The sequence below is a fragment of the Entelurus aequoreus genome, linkage group LG19 (genome assembly GCF_033978785.1).
Source record: "Entelurus aequoreus isolate RoL-2023_Sb linkage group LG19, RoL_Eaeq_v1.1, whole genome shotgun sequence".
Lineage (NCBI taxonomy): Eukaryota > Metazoa > Chordata > Actinopteri > Syngnathiformes > Syngnathidae > Entelurus > Entelurus aequoreus.
This window is the reverse complement of record NC_084749.1, coordinates 32,631,236-32,652,197: the sequence shown is the minus strand read 5'-3', so window position 1 is coordinate 32,652,197 and position 20,962 is coordinate 32,631,236. Positions and strand designations below refer to the sequence as shown.

The 20,962-nt window shown below is 40.9% G+C and overlaps 1 protein-coding gene across 3 annotated transcripts in view; it reads right to left on the bottom strand.

Annotated features, from left to right (window-relative positions):
* Positions 1 to 20,962, bottom strand: part of hmcn1 (hemicentin 1) — a 265,771-nt gene continuing 244,809 nt past the window's right edge. For 2 of the 3 annotated variants that reach the window (XM_062028319.1, XM_062028318.1), the window contains exons 104-106: positions 12,815 to 12,934; positions 12,534 to 12,660; positions 1 to 3,511 (exon numbers count right to left, since the gene is read on the bottom strand). In XM_062028319.1, the coding sequence (XP_061884303.1) occupies positions 3,145 to 3,511; positions 12,534 to 12,660; positions 12,815 to 12,934 (614 nt within the window). In that variant the 3' untranslated portion in view covers positions 1 to 3,144. Of the gene's footprint in view, positions 3,512 to 12,533; positions 12,661 to 12,814; positions 12,935 to 18,913; positions 19,259 to 20,962 lie in introns of all 3 variants that reach the window. The other variant, XM_062028320.1, reaches the window with a different exon arrangement.

Below are 20,962 nucleotides of genomic sequence, written 5' to 3'. Positions count from 1 at the left end.
AATATTTCAGTTGTTTTTATCCTTCTTAGTGGGGACATTGTTGATTGTCATGTCATGTTCGGATGTACATTTTGGACGCCGTCTCTGCTCCACAGTAAGTCTTTGCTGTCGTCCAGCATTCTGTTTTTGTTTACTTTGGAGCCAGTTCAGTTCTAGTTTCATTCCCTAAGCTTCAATGCCTTTTCTTAGGGGCACTCACCTTTTTTGTTTATTTTCGGTTTTAACATTAGATACCTTTTTACCTGCACGCTGCCTCCCGCTGTCATCTGCGTGTTGTGATCACGACAAACCATGTTCCGACATCTACAAAGCAATTAGCTACCGGCTGCCACTTACTAATATGGAAGAGAATTACATTGTTACGCTGCCGAGCTCTAGACAGCACCGACACTCCACAACGGCAAATTATTTGTAGATTATAATAGTTTGCAAAAATTATTTTTACCCCAAATAGGTGAAATTACATAATCTCCCACGGCACACCAGACTGTATCTCACGGCACACTAGTGTGCCGCGGCACAGTGGTTGAAAAACACTGCATTAGTGGAGCTGTACACTTAAGCAATCATGCCAACCATTGTAGCATTTAAACTATGCCGCACATTTATGACATACTTGGAACTTGTTAAAGTAAAACACACGATCTTAGGACAGAGTCCGGCATTCAACCCAATGTAAATATGCTATTCCCATGCAGTAAGACCCATGATGCATTGCATCTCCATGTCACACTTTCACGCTGTTCTAAAAGAGCACAGCTTGTAAGTTCAACCTAGCTCAGTTCCTCGGACAGCAATGTGGTTAAATAAGTTTAAATCGGAGTATGTCGTTTCTTAATGGAGAAAGACATTAATGTCCTTTGTTTTCATGTTAGCATTTAAACTAGAGCCAGTCAGTCCGTCAAAGTGCTGTATTACGATCATTTTAATGCGACGCGTCGGCAGTTTTAACCGCGGTTATCGCTATTGCTGTTTATCGTTACATCCCTACATATAATCAATGAGAATGTTAAAAATATCACCTACACCGCAGTGATTTTTGTGTATTAAACAAAAAAATGAATATACAATTTTCTGTATGTGGCTGTCAGCAGAAAATAGTTTGGATAAGTGTGTGTGTGTGTGTGTGTGTGTGTGTGTGTGTGTTCTGGCCATGCTTACTTAATGGGGACATCGCTCTGTTTACAGCAGGCCTGGGCAATTATTTTGACTGGGGGGCCAAATTTAGAGAAATAAATGTGTCTGAGGGCCGGTATATCTATTTTTAGGAACACTAATACAAAACCTCTTAATAATGTCTGATTGAATGCTAAAAACATTTTGACAGATCGCCTGAAAAAATGGAATGGAATTTTTTTTTCTATGAACGATAAAACACTGAATATTGACAACATATGAACGTCACACCCCCTTTCGATCGACATATTTTACAATCAAGCGAAACGCGATAAAAATGCGACAAACAGCGAAATATGAACGCAAAGGGTAAAAATACAATATACAATCTGATATATCACTAAGCTTTGGAACTTTGTTGTGAAAATCTCCTTCCACGTCTGTCCCTGACACCCACATTTCAGGCTGACACTGACAACGCTCCCCACCCCCACTGCTTGGTGCCTCGTCTTAGCTGCTGTGACTTACATTACCATAGTAACTAATTAATTACCATAGTAACTAATTAGATTACCATAGTAATTAATTCATTACTATAGTAACTAATTAGATTACCATAGTAACTAGTATATCATGCAAAAGCGCAGATTCCAACCATTGAAATACTTTGTCTAGTTTAAGACTTACTGTCATTAGTAAACATCACTGCACATCATAATGGCAGCTACACTTTCCATCTTAAAGATCTAAAAAAAAATATTTGGGAATGTCCAGCGGGCCAGATTGAAATACTTAACGGGCCGCATGTGGCCCCCGGGCCTTAATTTGCCCAGGTCTGGTTTACAGTGTCACCTTTAGGGGACCTCTGACGGTATGGGGACAAAAAAACAGGTCCCCTAAAGGGAAACCTTTTGTAAATGATAGTCAGATCCATTCTGAAGATGCCCAAGTGATTAAGCTTTGGCCCATAAAACATGTTTGCTGGTTAGTTTGAGTGTGCGACATTTGCACAGCAGCCCCTTCATCGGGCTGTAGCTGGTACTGCACTCGCTGGATCATGTCATATTTAATTTGAACTTTTTTATTTTTATTTTTTTAAATGGTCCTCAGTAGTCACGTACAAATTTGTGTGAATTATGCAAAATTATTTAAATTTGGTCCCCATGAACCATATTAACTTTTTTTCCCCAGGGTCCCCAGTAAGAACAATCAGCACATTACTTAATCAATCCAGAGATTTAAAGACGTGTATGAGCTAACTGGGCAGTGGCCATTTTACCTCATTTTTTTTATGCCTCCACCACCTGTAGAAAGGGTGGTCCCCACAAGTGATGATCAAAAACTTGGTCCCTATTCCAAATGATAACCAGTTTGTGTGTGTGTGTGTGTGTGTGTGTGTGTGTGTGTGTGTGTGTGTGTGTGTGTGTGTGTGTGTGTCGCAGTTTCTCTTGAATCCACAAAGCCAAGAGAACAAAAGATCCTTAAAGCCTGAAGGTTGGATGAGTTTGTTGTGGTAGATGGCGAAAGCCCTGACCCCAACGCTATCAAACGAGCGGGGCCACCGCTGCTGCTCACTGCTCCCCTCACCTCCCAGGGGGTGGAACAAGGGGATGGGTCAAATGCAGAGGATCATTTCACCACACCTAGTGTGTGTGTGTGACTATCAGTGGTACTTTAACTTTAACTTTAAACTACAACAAAGGTCTAATTACAAGTACTCCAACTTTCCGTAGTGGAAGCCAGTGTCCTCTGCAGTTTGTTTGTTGTTTTCTTATCAGCGTTAAACATTTTAGGGGAGCGCTTTTACACCAAGAAAATACATTTTTGTGTGACAGGAGAAAACGATACAAACATTATAGCATAAAATATAGCAAATAAATAGTCATGGCTTGTTTTGTCCCCGCTGTAAAAGCTTCGCTCTCATTGGCCCTCGCTGGAGTCTGTTTTCCTCAGTTCATTCTCATCGTAGACTCGACGTATTCCAGCTGCGTGGCACGCACTTTTAGTCCGGCGCCGTTTAAAGTGTTCTCAGTAAGGGTAGGCTGAGACGGCGATGTAGACAATGAAGGTGGTCTGGTACTCGATGGCCCCGCCTTCGCTGTAGGAGAGGGCTCGCACCCTCATGCGGTACGTGTGAGGCTCCTGCAAAGGCCGCGTGGTGAACAGCACCCCCTTGAGGTTCTCGTCGCGCAGGGCGAAAGGTAAGGTGACGTCCTCGTCCACCCCCAGGAAGGTGGTCCGAGGGTGCATCACGCCGTCCTGCGTGTAGGCCACCAGTCGGATGAGGTCCTGGTTGGCTGCGATGCCAAAGGGAAGAGAAAGCAGCTTGTACTCCAGCGCGTAAGGACTCAGCGCGCACTCCACGTCGTTTGGAGGACACTTCTTCAGACAAAACCTGAAACACACATAGGAACCTGAGTCAGTGTTTGACATCCACTCATTTATCAGTGGCAGCCAGAAAATACATTAAATTACATTTTTACGCCCCAATTTCATAAACACATTATAATTGTGGATTGAGCTTGTCGTTACAACCTCGTACAGTACATTGCATCGTAACTCTGCCTTTGAACGCACTTGGGGCCTCACGTATAAAGAGTTGTGTGGCTTTCCTACTAAAAATGGACGTGCGATCAAACGAGAAAATGGCGTACGCAAGTCAAAATTCCAGTGGCAGGATGTGCGTTTCCCACCTAGGCCTTCAGTGATGTCTGACTTAAAAGATTACCTCTCAAAATACCATCATTGATGTCACCACATGACCATTGCTATCCATCCATTATTGACCATCCAAGATGGCTGCGCTTCAGAGCAGCGGCTTCGTGCGAGCGCTCCTGGAAGTGAGGGCAAAAATACCCCTCAATTCAGTCAATTTCATGGCTGGCTCACAGCGTGTTCACTCCGTGATCACTTACGACCGACTTACAATTCTGGATGTGGAGAGATCGGGCCATTTTGGGCTGATAGATGCGTGTACGATGGACCTGCTCGCTAGCTTGGGAATTCTTCGCGAGCTACATCCAGCAGTGGCCTTTGAAGCAGCGGCGTCGACTACCAGCGGAGACCGTCAGCGAAAGAGACGTAAGCGATGCGCTCGGAAGCAGAAGCGGGGGTGTCGGGCGGGGCTAACAACAAAGCTAAATGCTTTGTTGTTAGCGGGGCTAACGAAAAAGCTAAATGCTAATCCACAAAGAAGCGCTAATAAGGAGTCTGTTAAGCTAGAACTAGCCAGCGCCAGGCTGGATAATCCCTGCACACATAGCAATTCTTCTAGAATAATATACAACTCACATAATGTTTTTTCTGCGTCAGAGGTGGACATGCATTTTACTGAGGTGGCAAACAATCTAAAAATTCCTGTCATATCAATTCCTAGATATGGTCGAAATTATTTAAAGTGCACTATGCATAATAAACGTAACATTATTAATATTGCTACTACGGATACTTTCAACAAAAACTCCTCAAAACAGCCCACTACCTATAATATGGGCTTTTTAAACATAAGGTCATTGTCTTCCAAAACGTTATTAGTTAATGAAGTCATCAGAGACAACAATCTTGATGTCGTTGGTTTAGCCGAGACCTGGCTCAAACCAGACGAATTTTTTGCGCTGGGTGAGGCGTCTCCTCCTGGCTATGCGGGAACGCATATTGCCCGCCCCATTAAAAGGGGTGGGGGTGTTGCACTAATATACAACAAAAACTTTAGCCTTACCTCGGACCTAAATAATAAATATAACTCGTTTGAGGTGCTCACTATGAGGTTTGTCACACCGCTGCCTCTCCACCTGGCTGTCATCTACCGCCCCCCTGGGCCCTATTCGGACTTTATCAATGAATTTTCAGAGTTCGTTGCTGATCTAGTGACGCACGCCGACAATATAATCATAATGGGAGACTTTAACATCCATATGAATACCCCATCGGACCCTCCATGCGTGGCGCTCCAGACTATAATTGATAGCTGTGGTCTTACACAAATAATAAATGAACCCACGCATCGCAACGGTAATACGATAGATCTAGTGCTTATGCTTGTCAGGGGTGTCACCACCTCTAAAGTTACGATACTCCCGTACACTAAAGTAATGTCCGATCATTACCTTATAAAATTCGAAGTTCGGACTCATTGTCAACAAACTAATAATAATAATAATAACTACTATAGCAGCCGCAACATTAATACTGCCACAACGACGACTCTTACTGACCTACTGCCTTCGGTAATGGCACCTTTCCCAAATTATGTGGGCTCTATTGATAACCTCACTAACAACTTTAACGACGCCCTGCGCGACACCATTGATATTGTAGCACCGCTAAAGCTAAAAAGGGCCCCTAAAAGGCGTACCCCATGGTTTACAGAAGAAACTAAAGCCCAGAAATTATCATGTAGAAAGCTGGAACGCAAATGGCGTGCGACTAAACTTGAGGTATTCCATCAAGCATGGAGTGATAGTTTAATAACTTATAAACGCATGCTTACCTCAGCTAAAGCTAAATATTACTCAAATCTCATCCACCTCAACAAAAATGATCCTAAATTTTTGTTTAGTACAGTAGCATCGCTAACCCAACAAGGGACTCCTCCCAGTAGCTCCACCCACTCAGCAGATGACTTTATGAATTTCTTTAATAAGAAAATTGAACTCATCAGAAAAGAGATTAAAGACAATGCATCCCAGCCACAACTGGGTTCTATTAACACAAATATGACTGTATATACGACGGACATTGCCCTCCAAAATAGTTTCTCTCTCTTTGATGAAATAACATTGGAGGAATTGTTAAAATGTGTAAATGGGACAAAACAAACAACATGTTTACTTGACCCAATTCCTGGGAAACTTATCAAGGAGCTTTTTGTTTTATTAGGTCCATCAGTGTTAAATATTATAAACCTATCACTTTCCTCTGGTACTGTTCCTCTAGCATTAAAAAAAGCGGTTATTCATCCTCTACTCAAAAGACCTAACCTCGATCCTGACCTCATGGTGAACTACCGGCCGGTGTCCCACTTACCGTTTATCTCGAAAATTCTCGAAAAAATTGTCGCACAGCAGCTAAATGAACACTTAGTGACTAACAATCTCCGTGAACCTTTTCAATCCGGTTTCAGGGCAAATCACTCTACGGAGACAGCCCTCGCAAAAATGACTAATGATCTATTGCTGACGATGGATTCTGATGCTTCATCTATGTTGCTGCTTCTTGATCTTAGCGCCGCTTTCGATACTGTTGATCATAATATTTTATTAGAGCGTATCAAAACGCGTATTGGGATGTCAGACTTAGCCTTGTCTTGGTTTAACTCTTATCTTACTGACAGGATGCAGTGTGTCTCCCATAACAATGTGACCTCGGACTATGTTAAGGTAACGTGCGGAGTTCCCCAGGGTTCAGTTCTTGGCCCTGCACTCTTTAGTATTTACATGCTGCCGCTAGGTGACATTATACGCAAATACGGTGTTAGCTTTCACTGTTATGCTGATGACACCCAACTCTACATGCCCCTAAAGCTGACCAACACGCCGGATTGTAGTCAGCTGGAGGCGTGTCTTAATGAAATTAAACAATGGATGTCCGCTAACTTTTTGCAACTCAACGCTAAGAAAACGGAAATGCTGATTATCGGTCCTGCTCAACACCAACATCTATTTAATAATACCACCTTAACATTTGACAACCAAACAATTAAACAAGGCGACTCGGTAAAGAATCTGGGTATTATCTTCGACCCAACTCTCTCGTTTGAGTCACACATTAAGAGTGTTACTAAAACGGCCTTCTTTCATCTCCGTAATATCGCTAAAATTCGTTCCATTTTGTCCACAAGCGATGCTGAGATCATTATCCATGCGTTCGTTACATCTCGTCTCGATTACTGTAACGTTTTATTTTCGGGCCTCCCTATGTCTAGCATTAAAAGATTACAGATGGTACAAAATGCGGCTGCTAGACTTTTGACAAAAACAAGAAAGTTTGATCATATTACGCCTATACTGGCTCACTTGCACTGGCTTCCTGTGCACCTAAGATGCGACTTTAAGGTTTTACTACTTACGTATAAAATACTACACGGTCAAGCTCCTGCCTATCTTGACGATTGTATTGTACCATATGTCCCGGCAAGAAATCTGCGTTCAAAGAACTCCGGCTTATTAGTGATTCCCAGAGCCCAAAAAAAGTCTGCGGGCTATAGAGCGTTTTCTATTCGGGCTCCAATACTATGGAATGCCCTCCCGGTAAAAGTTAGAGATGCTACCTCAGTAGAAGCATTTAAGTCTCATCTTAAAACTCATTTGTATACTCTAGCCTTTAAATAGACTCCCTTTTTAGACCAGTTGATCTGCCGTTTCTTTTCTTTTCTTTTCTACTCTGCTCCGGGGTGGACCGCTAGCCTGTCCATCAGATGGGGACATCTCTACGCTGCTGACCCGTCTCCACTCGGGATGGTTCCCGCTGGCCCCACCATGGACTGGACTTTCGCTGATGTGTTGGACTTTCACAATATTATATCAGACCCACTCGACACCGAGGATGTCATTGTGGCTTGTACAGCCCTTTGAGACACTAGTGATTTAGGGCTATATAAATAAACATTGATTGATTGATTGATTGCTGGAGAAATAACATACAGGAACACATTTACGCCCTAATAACGTTAAGAGTGTACAAAATGGGTTATTTTCTGGCGCATTTAAAAATCAATTAAAACGCATCAGCAATTAAAACATATCTTATGTGGTACTGTCAAAATGAAAATTGCAAAAAAAACATTACAAGTGAATAAATAAAATATTTGAACTCATAATTAGTAGGACCTATTCGACGCCATATAAGCCAGCGATACCCCTCGTCGTCGTCGGCTTATTCGAGTGGAAATAGCGAGCATTGCATCGCCAGAACAGCTGAGCTAGCTTCCGGGGTTGGCCGACATCGTCTCACAAGATGTACGATTTCTTTAAATATCCTTCTTGAAAATGGCCTTGCAAATATATATCTGCCAGCTAATCAATGTTTTGTTCTCCTTCTCTGCTAACCCAGTCTGGCTACGGCGCAACACTTCCTGCTTCCTGCTAAATTGAAACTTGTGAATGGATCCTCACTTTGGAGTGACAATCCAATCCAATCCACTTTATTTATATAGCACATTTAAACAACAATATGTTTCCAAAGTGCTGCACAACAATATTAAAAACAATATTCAAATATTATCCTTAGCTCCACCAATGACTGAATAAAAACAAAAAATAAATACCCAATATAAAATAAATATGATTAAAAACTATTTTAAAGGGTAAAACCAATTAAAACAGTAAATAGAAATCAAAATTTTAAAAACACAGAGGACAACAGAATTCACTTAGTGTTAAAAGCCACAGAATAAAAGTGGGTCTTAAGACAAGACTTAAAACACTCCACTGTGGGAGCAGTTCGAACATGGAGGGGCAGAGTGTTCCAGAGCTTAGGGCCGACCACAGAGAAGGCCCTGTCTCCCCTGGTTTTAAGTCTGGTCTTGGGCACTATGAGCTGGAGCTGGCAAGTGAGTATCCAATCACAGTCTCGTTAACATCAGGCTACTTAGATAGGCTACTGTCAACAACTTGTGATCTGATTGGCTATCACAACTGTCTATCAACTCTATGTGTTCTCAAATTCACCCGCTAACAGTCCCGATGAGTATCCAATCACAGGACGCGTAAACGTCACGTTCAACGTGAGGCCATCTAGAATGCCTTACTGACAACAACGCGTGATCTGATTGGCTTTCGCAACTGTCTATCACCTGTATGTCCCCGTTCACTTACAGTGCACGGACGCCCGCATTGTTGATTCTGAAGGCCCTGGGCAGATTTGGTACAGCATGGCAACATAAGCTAGCTGAATTCTGATTGGATATAAACTAAAATTAAAAACAACAGCACTGGAAGGAGCATAATATGACATGAAGAGAATATGACTAGTTTTAGCTATTTAGGGAAAGTAAATAAAAATGTTTTTTTTATCTTAGATTACGATTATGATTTCTGGTTATGTTAGGCCAGCAGAGAAGGCACAATTCAGATGTATGAAAGTGTTCGCGTGCACAAATCCAAGCACATTACTTCGTCACATCACAATCCACTTAGATTCCTCCGCAGACGAGTGCGTGGCTTAGCACGGCCAGACCACGACCCCTTATATGAAAATAGCAATGTGTTTGAGCTCGGCACGTTCTGACCAATCACATGTCAGTAGGCGGGGCTTCTTTCTCCTGTTTGGCGCTAGTGTTAGAGCGATTGTGAGCCTGACATTGCGGTGTCTCCGAGAACTGAACCCAGGCGGAAATAAAAAAGAAATGGTCGGGTCAGGAAAGAAGTGAAGAAGAAAATAGATGTGCATGACCAAAACTGACTGGGAGAAATTAGTGCTGCGCTCCATTTGAAAGGATAGTCGCCACAATGATAGGTGGGTGACTGATTACCTCCAACGTAAAATGTTTTGTAACTTATAACAAAATGTGTTCATACAGTAGCCTGCTGACACGACTCAGATTACAGTTTCATGTTTGAGTTGAGTTGAGTTTATTTGGAACATGCATGCATACAACATGATACTTAACAATTTCCGGTTCCTCTTTTCAACATGTTTCGAAAGGGAGTAGGAAGAAGCGGAGCTTATTTCATCCTACCCCTTTTCCTTTACGTAGCAGTTGCTAACACTTCCTGTTCTCAATTTATCCACAACATACTCCATAAGTAATAACATTAAAAAACAAGAAGATCAGAGAAAAGCAACAACAGAATACAAAGAAGGTCTGAGAAGTCTGCAGGAAAATCTGCAAAGTCAGACTTGATACATGAGGACCCTGGTCTGCCAGAGAATAGGAAGACAGCAGGAAAGATCAACCTTGGCAACTTAGCAACTTTATTGCTATATTTAGCGAGTATTCAGACCTGTCCCATTTTCCAAAAAGCAAATAGCAACAAATCTATCAACTTTTTCTGGCCTTGCTGGTCAATTTGACACTAATATGAAAAGACATATCGCTCTTCTCAGCAAGCAACAGGTGCTGATGTGACCCTCATTTATATACGGCCCAAAAAGAAGCAACAGGAGAAAGTTCATTTGTATTTCTAAACACATATGTTTTTGTTTATCAGGTTTTTTGCACCTGGAGATAGGTTGATTGGCAACACTAAATTGGCCCTAGTGTGTGAATGTGAGTGTGAATGTTGTCTGTCTATCTGTGTTGGCCCTGCGATGAGGTGGCGACTTGTCCAGGGTGTACCCCGCCTTCTGCCCGAATGCAGCTGAGATAGGCTCCAGCATCCCCCGGGACCCCGAAGGGGACAAGCGGTAGAAAATGATTGGATGGATGGATTTTTTTGCTCTTTTTTTTCTTCTCCTAAAATATTTTTGTTCATAGAAATTATATACACTCGTGTTTTGGCCAATTGTGCCTGTGCCCGCACAAACTTAAATACAATATAACTAAAGAAGGGGTCAGCCTGCATATGATGGGAATATGAGCAAAGTATGGACCTCTCCACTTTGACTAAACGAAAGGAGTGAAATTTGCAGCGATCATTTTAATGATTCTAACTTTAGGAAGAAGGGTTTTGGTCTGAGTTTGGATGGAAGAAATTTGAAAGACTCAAGCCAAATTTGAGCCCGAAAATCAGGGGTGTCTTTGAGGGGAGAAAGACTGAGTCAGAACCTACAGAAAAGCACACCCGGCGCTCTAAAATGAGGAAAAAGAAGATAAGCTGCTCGTATTCTATTTTGTGTCCTCTTCTACTGATGTTTCCCTTAAGATGCTTGAGGAAATGCCAAATGACCAAGAAGAAACACAGACTATGATGTATTAAAAACTAATTGATATGGGAAATGACTGCCAGATTAATTTTTAGGATAATTTGTTAGTGAATTTTTGGTCATCTGGAAGCCATAGGTCCTATCCTTTTTTTGTAGAAGCTGCTGCAAAATTATGTATTTTAGACTTCCACAATTGGGAAAAAAATCCAGAAGGGACTAATTGAGGAATTAAAGTATATGAAATAATATTTGCTTTTTTCAACTCTTTTTTAATTGAATTGTGTAGAGTTGTGATGTACTTCAATGTAACTTTGTTAAGCATGTTCTAAAGAAATATGTCCCGCTGCATAGCTTAAGTGGCCAGCCGCATAATTTAAAGTGGCCCACAAAAGCCTGGAAACAGTGGGCCCCATTCAGCAATCGTTCTTAAGAACACATTTTGTGTTCAGGCCCACTTACGAAGCTTTTAAGAAGACTTTTGTGTTCACAAATGTTTTCCGAGCTGGGATTTGTTCGTAGGTAAGAACAAAATCTACGAGTGCTCCAAAGCACTCTTAGGGTGGCCTATTTGTTCTTAAGTGTGACAAGTTCCCTTACTTCTATTGTCTAATGTTAAATTAATATCATAGATAGATAGATATAGACATGACAGGCAGACAGACATATAGCAAAATGAGCAATATATAGACATTTCAAAATTCCATGTGCGGGAGCGCATATTTCACGACCATGTTTAGCCTGAAGTGACAAATATTTATTTGACCGCTTCAGGGCTACATCAGCAGTCCCACTTTCTTAAACTTACGTTTTGACATTATGTATTTCCCCTGCGGGATAATACAAATTCCTCTTCTGTAATCTGTTTGTTTTCTCCGTGTGTTTGATGTTTGGCTTTTCCGCCAGAATTGTGCCCTTATATGGGGAATTAAGGGCGTTTACCTATGCAAATTATGGAATTAAGGGTTTTTACAAATGCATATTGGGGAAATAAGGGCGTGTGTATATGCAAATTATGATGGACACGCACGCACTAACCATTTGGCATTCAGCAACTTAAGAACAGCAGGTGGGAACAATTTGGGTGTTTAAGAACACGTCATGAATTTGAATAGACTCCTCTTAGGAAATCACTTAGGAAGAAAGATAAGAGGAAAAGTTAGGAACTTACTGCTGAATGGGGCCCAGTGTGCGTAAATAAGGCACTTCATTTTTCTTGCTAAATGTTTTTCAGTTTGAAAATAAACTAAATGTTTCACATTGCAACTGAAGTTGTTCTTAACTTTTATTATTATTAACAATTATTTGATGCAACTAGATATTCCAAGTTGAACTTCAATATTTGCTCGTTACCTTGACTTCTGATTCCAAAGCAAGTTCTCCATCAGTTTGTTGGTGAATATTGATAATTAAATGAAGGGCCAATGGTGTTATCATGAGGCGATGATATTTCAAGCAGCTCTGTGAGGGCAGCAGTAACTGTGAAGTGACCCACAATGAAAATGGGTTTGACACCCCGAATTCAACCATATTTCAAAACCCGGTAACATGACCTTTCAGGACTTTTCAAGACTCATACACACTCTGTGTAAACTATGTCGTCTTCATCTTCTTACCCTGTTGTGGGCTCTCTCTGGTAGTTTGGTGGACAAGGTGTGTCGATGCACTGGAAACTTCCTCTCATGTTGAAACACATGCGGTTGGCGCCACACTGGATGTTCTGCTCGAGACACTCGTCTATATCTGTAAATACACAAGGAAACATCTTCTTATGTGCTGCAATGGCTTTTGACCTGTGTTGGTCTTGACACACACACACACACACACACACACACACACACACACACACACACACACACACACACACACACACACACACACACACACACACACACACCTTGGCACGTCTTGCCGTTAGTCATGAGATTGTAACCAGCTGGGCAAAGACACCTGTGGCTCCCTGGTGTGTTCATGCACTCGTGTTGGCAAGCATCTCTCACCTCACATTCGTTGATATCTGGAACACAAACATCCATTAAAATGGGAGTGGTACTTCATTGGCCATAACATTAGGTACACCTGCATCATCTGCTGAGACCCAACGCAATAATAATGAAGCTCAGTTTTGTCAGAGAGTATTAATACTCCTCCATGTTGTAACCAAAATATTACACCTTTTAAATGTAATGCAGTGCAGTTGTACTCCACAACTACACTAACTGTACCTGGTCTGCCAGAGAATAAGAAGACATAGCAGGAGGGATCAGTGTTGCCAACTTAGCAACTGTGTTGCTATATTTAGCAAGTATTCAGACGGTAAATTGTATTCAAATTCAGTAGAGGTGGAAAGATGAACCGTTTTGTATTAAAGCGCGGACATGCACATGCGAGATATGAATGCATTGGTAGAGCTGCTTTAAATTGCTACAGCGTGGGGGAAATTCAAAGTGCGTCTGATCTTACCTTGTATTACTGTAAATTTGATTTTGAAATATAAAAAAATAAAAATAGAACAGATAACCAAATAACGTAATTACTGTTTTTAATAGGTTTTCCATACTAAAATTTCCACTCAACACAGGCCAGGGCCATTTATCTGATTTATGCAAATGTTATGCAATGTTTGTTTATTAAACGCTATGCTTTTTTAACAGCACAAAACAAAGTGGACACAAACAGACACACGTACGCACACAGACAGAAGACATTTTCCATGTGGGGTCTAATCAGTCCTTTAGTACTCTCTCTTTTTATATATAACATTTTTTAATGATTTTTTCAATTGGGCCATTTAGATAATATAAAATATCATTTTTTTAAATAAACATTTTGTATTTTATTACTATCTATAATAAAAAAAATATATGTATGTATATATATATATATATATATATATATATATATATATATATATATATATATATATATATATATATATATATATATACATATATGTATGTGTATATATATATATACATATATGTATGTGTATATATATATATACATATATGTATGTGTATATATATATATACATATATGTATGTGTATATATATATATACACATATATGTATATGTATGTGTATATATATATATATATATATATATATATATGTATATATACACATACATATACATATATGTATATATATGTATATGTATGTATGTATATGTATATATATATACCGTATTTTTCGAACTATAAGTCGCAGTTTTTTTCATAGTTTGGCCGGGGGTGCGACTTATACTCAGGAGCGACTTATGTGTGATATTATTAACACATTACCGTAAAATATCAAATCATATTATTTAGCTCATTCACGTAAGAGACTAGACATATAAGATTTCATGGGATTTAGCGATTAGGAGTGACAGATTGTTTGGTAAACGTATAGCATGTTCTATATGTTATAGTTATTTGAATGACTCTTACCATAATATGTTACGTTAACATACCAGGCACGTTCTCAGTTGGTTATTTATGCGTCATATAACGTACACTTATTCAGCCTGTTGTTCACTATTCTTTATTTATTTTAAATTGCCTTTCAAATGTCTATTCTTGGTGTTGGGTTTTATCAAATAAATTTCCCCCAAAAATGCGACTTATATATGTTTTTTTCCTTCTTTATTATGCATTTTCGGTCGGTGCGACTTATACTCCGAAAAATACGGTATGTATATGACACACACTGACTATAACTAATTCTCACTGTCTCATCACTTGTTTCTCTGTCAGTTTGGGCTCTGGCGTAGTTGCACATCCTTCATTTGTGTATGTGTGTGTGTGTTGGGGGCTTGCTAAGTCGACCGGGGATGCAATACCCAAGAAACGTGTAGAAAAGAACAAATTAGCTACCGACGCAGTAATGTTTTGATTTATTGTGAGGACCGAAAAGCAAGCCCAAACAGGCAACCACACGTTCATAACAAGCCCAAAAAACTGCAAGTCGCGACTCACAAACTTTGCAAGCAACTTTAGTAAGAAGGTTGCTTGTAATAGTTAGACTTTGCAACACTCTGGGGAGAACTCACAGGGACAATGGGTAGAAAAAACAGTGGTCTTCTTGGGGAGCGACAGATTTTTCCAAACGCAACCTTTGGTTTTATTCACTTTTAATGCATACTATGTGGGAACTTATTAAAAGTGTTTTTTTTGTGTCATGCATTCGCTACTCAAATACAAGCGGTCATGAAAAGCGAAGATCCAGACATGCAGGGCATCGCCACAAGCATTACCACCAGCGTGAAAGATGAGGTGTGGAAGCGTGCAGAACACTTTCAGCACAATTGCCAAGAAGACAGAGCCTGGAGATACTCTTCAGTTGTATGATAACCTTTTTCTTTTCTGCTGAAATACGTGCAACAGGGGCCATTTGTAGACCGTGGCGTTTTTTTATGCACCCGTGGTACATTGTAGAAATAAAATTAAGAAAAATAAAAGAGCAAAAAAAGATAAGTAGCGCAGAAGGTATAATAAATAACGAGAAAAAGCAATTAAATGTTGCTACCAACAACTCGGGGGTGTCCAAACTTTTTCTACATACACTTGTTCTACATTAAAGGTACTAAAACCAATAGACAACACAATATGGACTATATGGACAAAACACCCATAACAAATTAGTGTATTCTTGTTATTATTCTTTACTCATATTATTATTATTATTCTGCACACTCGAGAATCTTACAAAAAAATTGAACACGTTCATCTTGACAGGACGTATGACAATCCTTAAGGACCATACACAGTAAGACGTGTAGGTCGTCAGCCATTTTCGTATTCAGGTCCCATTTTGGGGGGATTTGGGCTTGTTCCAAATTTTCTTCTTTTTGTGTGTATTCTAATCTGGGACATGTTTATTTTGTTTGTCGCAGGGCCAATAAAAAACGAGCTGTAGGCTGCAAATGGCCTATGGGCGGCACTTTGAACACCCCTCTAATAATTGAAAATAACACCAAGAATTTTCTTTAAAGGGGACCTATGATGAATTTCTTCTTTTCAGACTTATAAATGTTGTTACAATGTTGGGTACTCGTGTTAAACAATACCAAAACGTTGAATCATAAGCAGTGTTTCCCACACATTCATTTATTTGTGACGGCCCGCCACGAAAGAATTACGTCCGCCACAAATAAAAAAACAAACAAATGTATTTATTTATTTTTTGTCCTGTCCAGCTTCTCAGGCAAATCATATAGTTGATGTAGATGCCCATATCGGCTGTTCAGATTTACTTTACAAAAGAGAAGTGTAGGATACTTCTCTTGTTGCCTTATTTGTATTTGACTTTATTAAATGTTTTTATATTATCATTTGGTGCAGCCGGGCCGGAGCAGGAGGGGATAGAAAGAGAGAAAAAAGAAGACAGAGGGGGAAATTGTGGGGACAAGAGGGGGATTAGACAGAGAGACAAAAACAACAACAGCAAACACAACAACAACAACAACAACAACAACAGAGCAACATCAGCAAATACGACATGTACAAATATGATGGTAAAAGTAATAGAAAATAAGCAGTTAGCGAAAATAAAAAACAATACAGAAATGACAATGAGCATTATTACACTACAAATGGAGCAATACAAATACCAATAGAAATAGGGCTATTGATAATGAACAATACCAATACTTTACCTTTATTATCAACAATACAGTTGTTCAAATGCAACAATACATATATGTAATGATAACTTGAGATACGAAAGAATGTCGAAAAATGGAGGGGAAGAAAGAGAAGCAACCTACATTAACCTTGTAGATTGTTATAGTAACAATAGGTTAAGCTTTGTCAGTGTGCCCATGTGTTACCCGGTTTACCCTAGGACAACAACGTTAATATATGTTTGATGAAACGTGATTATGTGCATGAGTGTATGTGTGCATATGTACTTGTATATGTACAGTAAATGTCTATGTACAGTATGTGTATATGTGTGTCTGTACAGTGAATGTATATGTATAGTATGTGTATATGTGTGTTTGTACAGTGAATGTATATGTATAGTATGTGTATATGTGTGTTTTTTACAGTGAATGTATATGTACAGTATGTGTATATGTATGTTTTTACAGTGAATGTATATGTACAGTATGTGTATGTTTGTATATTTAGTATGCACTAATTAAAGGGGCAGAGCTTTAAGAGACATTTTAGCTTTATTTTATAAGATATATTTTTTGTAAGAACCACAATTAATATATTTCAGTGAATAACTTATTGTTCAAATCTGTATATAAATATGTACATAAAGTGTTGTAATTATATTGTAAAAATGGATGGATGGATGGACGTTTAAAACAAAACTGTTATTATTAATTAGCAAGTTTACATTTTTTGAGCCTTTTTAGAGAAAATCATATCATTGTAGTAAATTATGCAAATTACTCTATGATGTCATGGTGACCACGCTCATAGCCACACCCCCACCGCCACAGGTATCTTGGCAGTTTATGGGAAACACTGATAAGGTTCATGAATTTTGTTGTGAGCTTGCATGGCTAAATTGTGATGTCACAGCGAGGTGAAAGTACTCATTTCAGGCTGTGTGGAAACACAAAAAAAGTAGGATAAAATATTATTTTCATGTAACACCGACGTGCGACATGCAGTGAAATAAATGTTGATAAAAACAGCTTTTTTATGAAGTGTCTGAATGGATCGGACAGTGTGCATCTATATAATGTTGAGGAAGTTTATTTTCGGGGGGAAAAGCAGTAACGACCATAAGTTATATATTGGAACAATGTACACTTTTAAAATAAATTGTTACTTTTGGAGAAGTTGAGGCGTGGTTTCATTTGCAAACTTCTCCAGAATTGAACATCTGGCAGACAGAGTCAAAAACGGGTTATAAAAGTGACTTTGGATGAAATTTTACACTGAAGCATATCCAATATGTATTATCTGGACCACCAGGAACTGTTTTAAATTCAGATTAAAATCACCGTACAGTAGGAATGGGAATCATATGGCCCATTGGCCACTGTTTGCCTGACACATGAAACGTGACAAATTGGGTAGGTGCATTGTCCACTTTAGCCACTAAACAGTAGTAGAGTGTTGAATAGCTTATAGCTTTATGACAATTCCAATTTTGCCCACAGTGTCAGTGAGTGGCACTTTCTATCATTTTCAGCAGACTGCATTGCAAAATGGTTAACCCCACACACAAGATCCACCAAGGAATGGGGCCATCTAAATCCCTTTCCTACTGTAGATCCATACTTGCCAACCTTGAAACCTACGAATCCGGGAGATTGGGGGCGAGGGGGTTTGGTGGTACCGGGGGGTGTATATTGTAGCGTCCCGGAAGAGTTAGTGCTGCAAGGGGTTCTGGGTATTTGTTCTGTTGTGTTTATGTTGTGTTACAGTGCGGATGTTCTCCCGAATTGTGTTTGTCATTCTTGTTTGGTGTGGGTTCACAGTGTGGCGCATATTTGTAACAGTGTTAAAGTTGTTTATACGGTCACCCTCAGTGTGACCTGTATGGCTGTTGATCAAGTATGCCTTGCATTCACTTATGTGTGTGTTAAAGCCGCATATATTATGTGACTGGGCCGGCACGCTGTTTGTATGGAGGAAAAGTGGACGTGACGACAGGTTGTAGAGGACGCTAAAGGCAGTGCCTTAAAGGCACGCCCCCAATATTGATGTCCGGGTGGAAATCGGGAGAAATTCGTGAGAATGGTTGCCCCGGGAGATTTTCGGGAGGGGCACTGAAATTCGGGAGTCTCCCGGGAAAATCGGGAGGGTTGGCAAGTATGTGTAGATCTCCTTTCGACAAATGTACAGAGTCTTGTTAAAATAAACGTGTGCACATGCGTCATGGCCTATTTTGCAATTTCAACCCAGCACCACAAATACATTGCAGTCCTGTGAGAAACAGGCTTTTTATACAAAGTAAACTTGATTGAAAATGTCATTACTTGATTACAGGATGATGAAAGTTAGGATTCACTCTCTCTGAGACCGTGCCTTTCTTCTATAATTACCTAAGCAGCAACCATCCCTTGACACAAACCCCTCCTGACAAGCTGGGGGTCCCTGGAGTGAGGCGTTTATGGGGGCTCCTCTGCGGCCACGCCCCCCCTGGGAGTGATAGCTGTGCGAGGCCATGTTGTGGTAGTGGCGGCGGTAGGGTCTGCGCTCAGGTGAGGACTGGGACGTTCGGAAGTCGTACGAGTAACTCTCGTAACTTGGCAGGCGCTCAAGCCCGGCACAGGACTTGCCGTCGCCCAGCAGGTGGCGCCCCGTCGGGCAGGTGCACTTAAAGCTGCCCGGAGTGTTGACGCACTGGTGGGCACAGGGCTGAGGGAGCCTGTCACATTCATTTATATCTGCCCTCAACACAAAGAAAGACCAGCACCAGAAGTACAGAACAGGAGTAGCAGTCATGTAAGGACAAGAAGACATGGAGAGAAATGGTGCGGGCCATATAAATGGAGAGGAGAGATGAGGATGGGGGGGGGGGGGGGAAATGTGATACATCAGTTAAAAAAAATACAAAACTGATCCCGTCAGTCCCGAAATAATGATGTTCTAGAAGCAGAGAGGGGGGAAAAGATGACAGATTTCTTAAGACATGTTAATGATGTCACAGCCAGGACTTGTGCTGTTACTAAAGCAGCAACCAGAAGTGGGATAGAGTTCAACAAGATAGTGACAAAGATGTGAAATGAAAAGTGGTGCTGGTCTTTGTTTGGGTCCAAGTCCAAAGGCATACTTGCCAACCTTGAGACCTCCGAATTCGGGAGACGTGTTTGAGGTGAGGGGAATAGTTAGTGCTGCAAGGGATTCTGGGTATTTGTTCTGTTGTGTTTATGTTGTGTTACGGTGCGGATGTTCTCCCGAAATGTGGTGTGTGGGTTCACAGTGTGGCGCATATTTGTAACAGTGTTAAAGTTGTTTATACAGTGTGACCTGTGTGGCTGTTGATCAAGTAAGCATTGCATTCACTTATGTGTGTGTAAAAGCCGCATATATTACGTGTCTGTGCCGGCACGCTGTCTGTATGGAGGAAAAGCGGACGTGACGTCAGGTCGTAGAGGACGCTAAAGGCAGTGCCTTTAAGGCACGCCCCCAATATTGTTGTCCGGGTGGAAATCGGGAGAAATTCGGGAGAATGGTTGCCCTGGGAGATTTTTGGGAGAGGCACTGAAATTCGGGAGGGTTGGCAAGGACCACTGACTTTCAGAGTCTGTCTTTTCGAAATCTTCAAATTCGAACACCTACCGTGTATAAAAGTGCATGGTACCGTGCAGTTAGCGATGCAGCTTTAGATTATTTTAGTAATCGGGTAATCTACCGATGAATTATTTTTGATTAATCAAGTAATCGAATAAAACGCACTGGGGTTGTACGGTATAAAGTTAAAGTACCAATGATTGTCACACACACACACACCAGGTGTGGTAAAATGTGTCCTGTGCATTTAACCCATCCCCTTATTCACCGCCTGGGCGGTGAGGGGAGCAGTGGGCAGCAGCGGTGCCGCGCCCGGGAATAATTTTTGGTGATTTAACCCCCAATTCCAACCCTTGATGCTGAGTGTCAAGCAGGGAGGTAATGGGTCCCATTTTTTATAGTCTTTGGTATGACTCGGCCGGGATTTGAACTCACAACCTACCGATCTCAGCACGTACACTCTAACCACTAGGCCACTGAGTAGGTATACCGGTACTAATGAAGTACTGCGGTACTAATGAATTATAAAAGGTACTATAGTGCTAGCTTATGTATAGCCGAGGATCGGACCGCCAAGTGCCCTGACTTTGGCTGACCTCTATTGCCCCTCTCACGAGTGGTGAGCTCATTGGAGGGGGGACGCACGTTGCCTCTTCAAGCTGTGCCCGGCTGATCCCCATTGGGACAGGCGCTCGCTATCGTACCCCACCTCCGGGCCTGGCTCCAGAGGGGAGCCCCGGTGACCCGCTTCCGGGCAAGGGAAATCTAGGGCCTCGATTGTTACTTTCCATAAAGGTCTTCGAGCTGCTCCTTGTCTGATCCCTCACCGAGGATTTGTCTAGGTATCTTGGGAGACC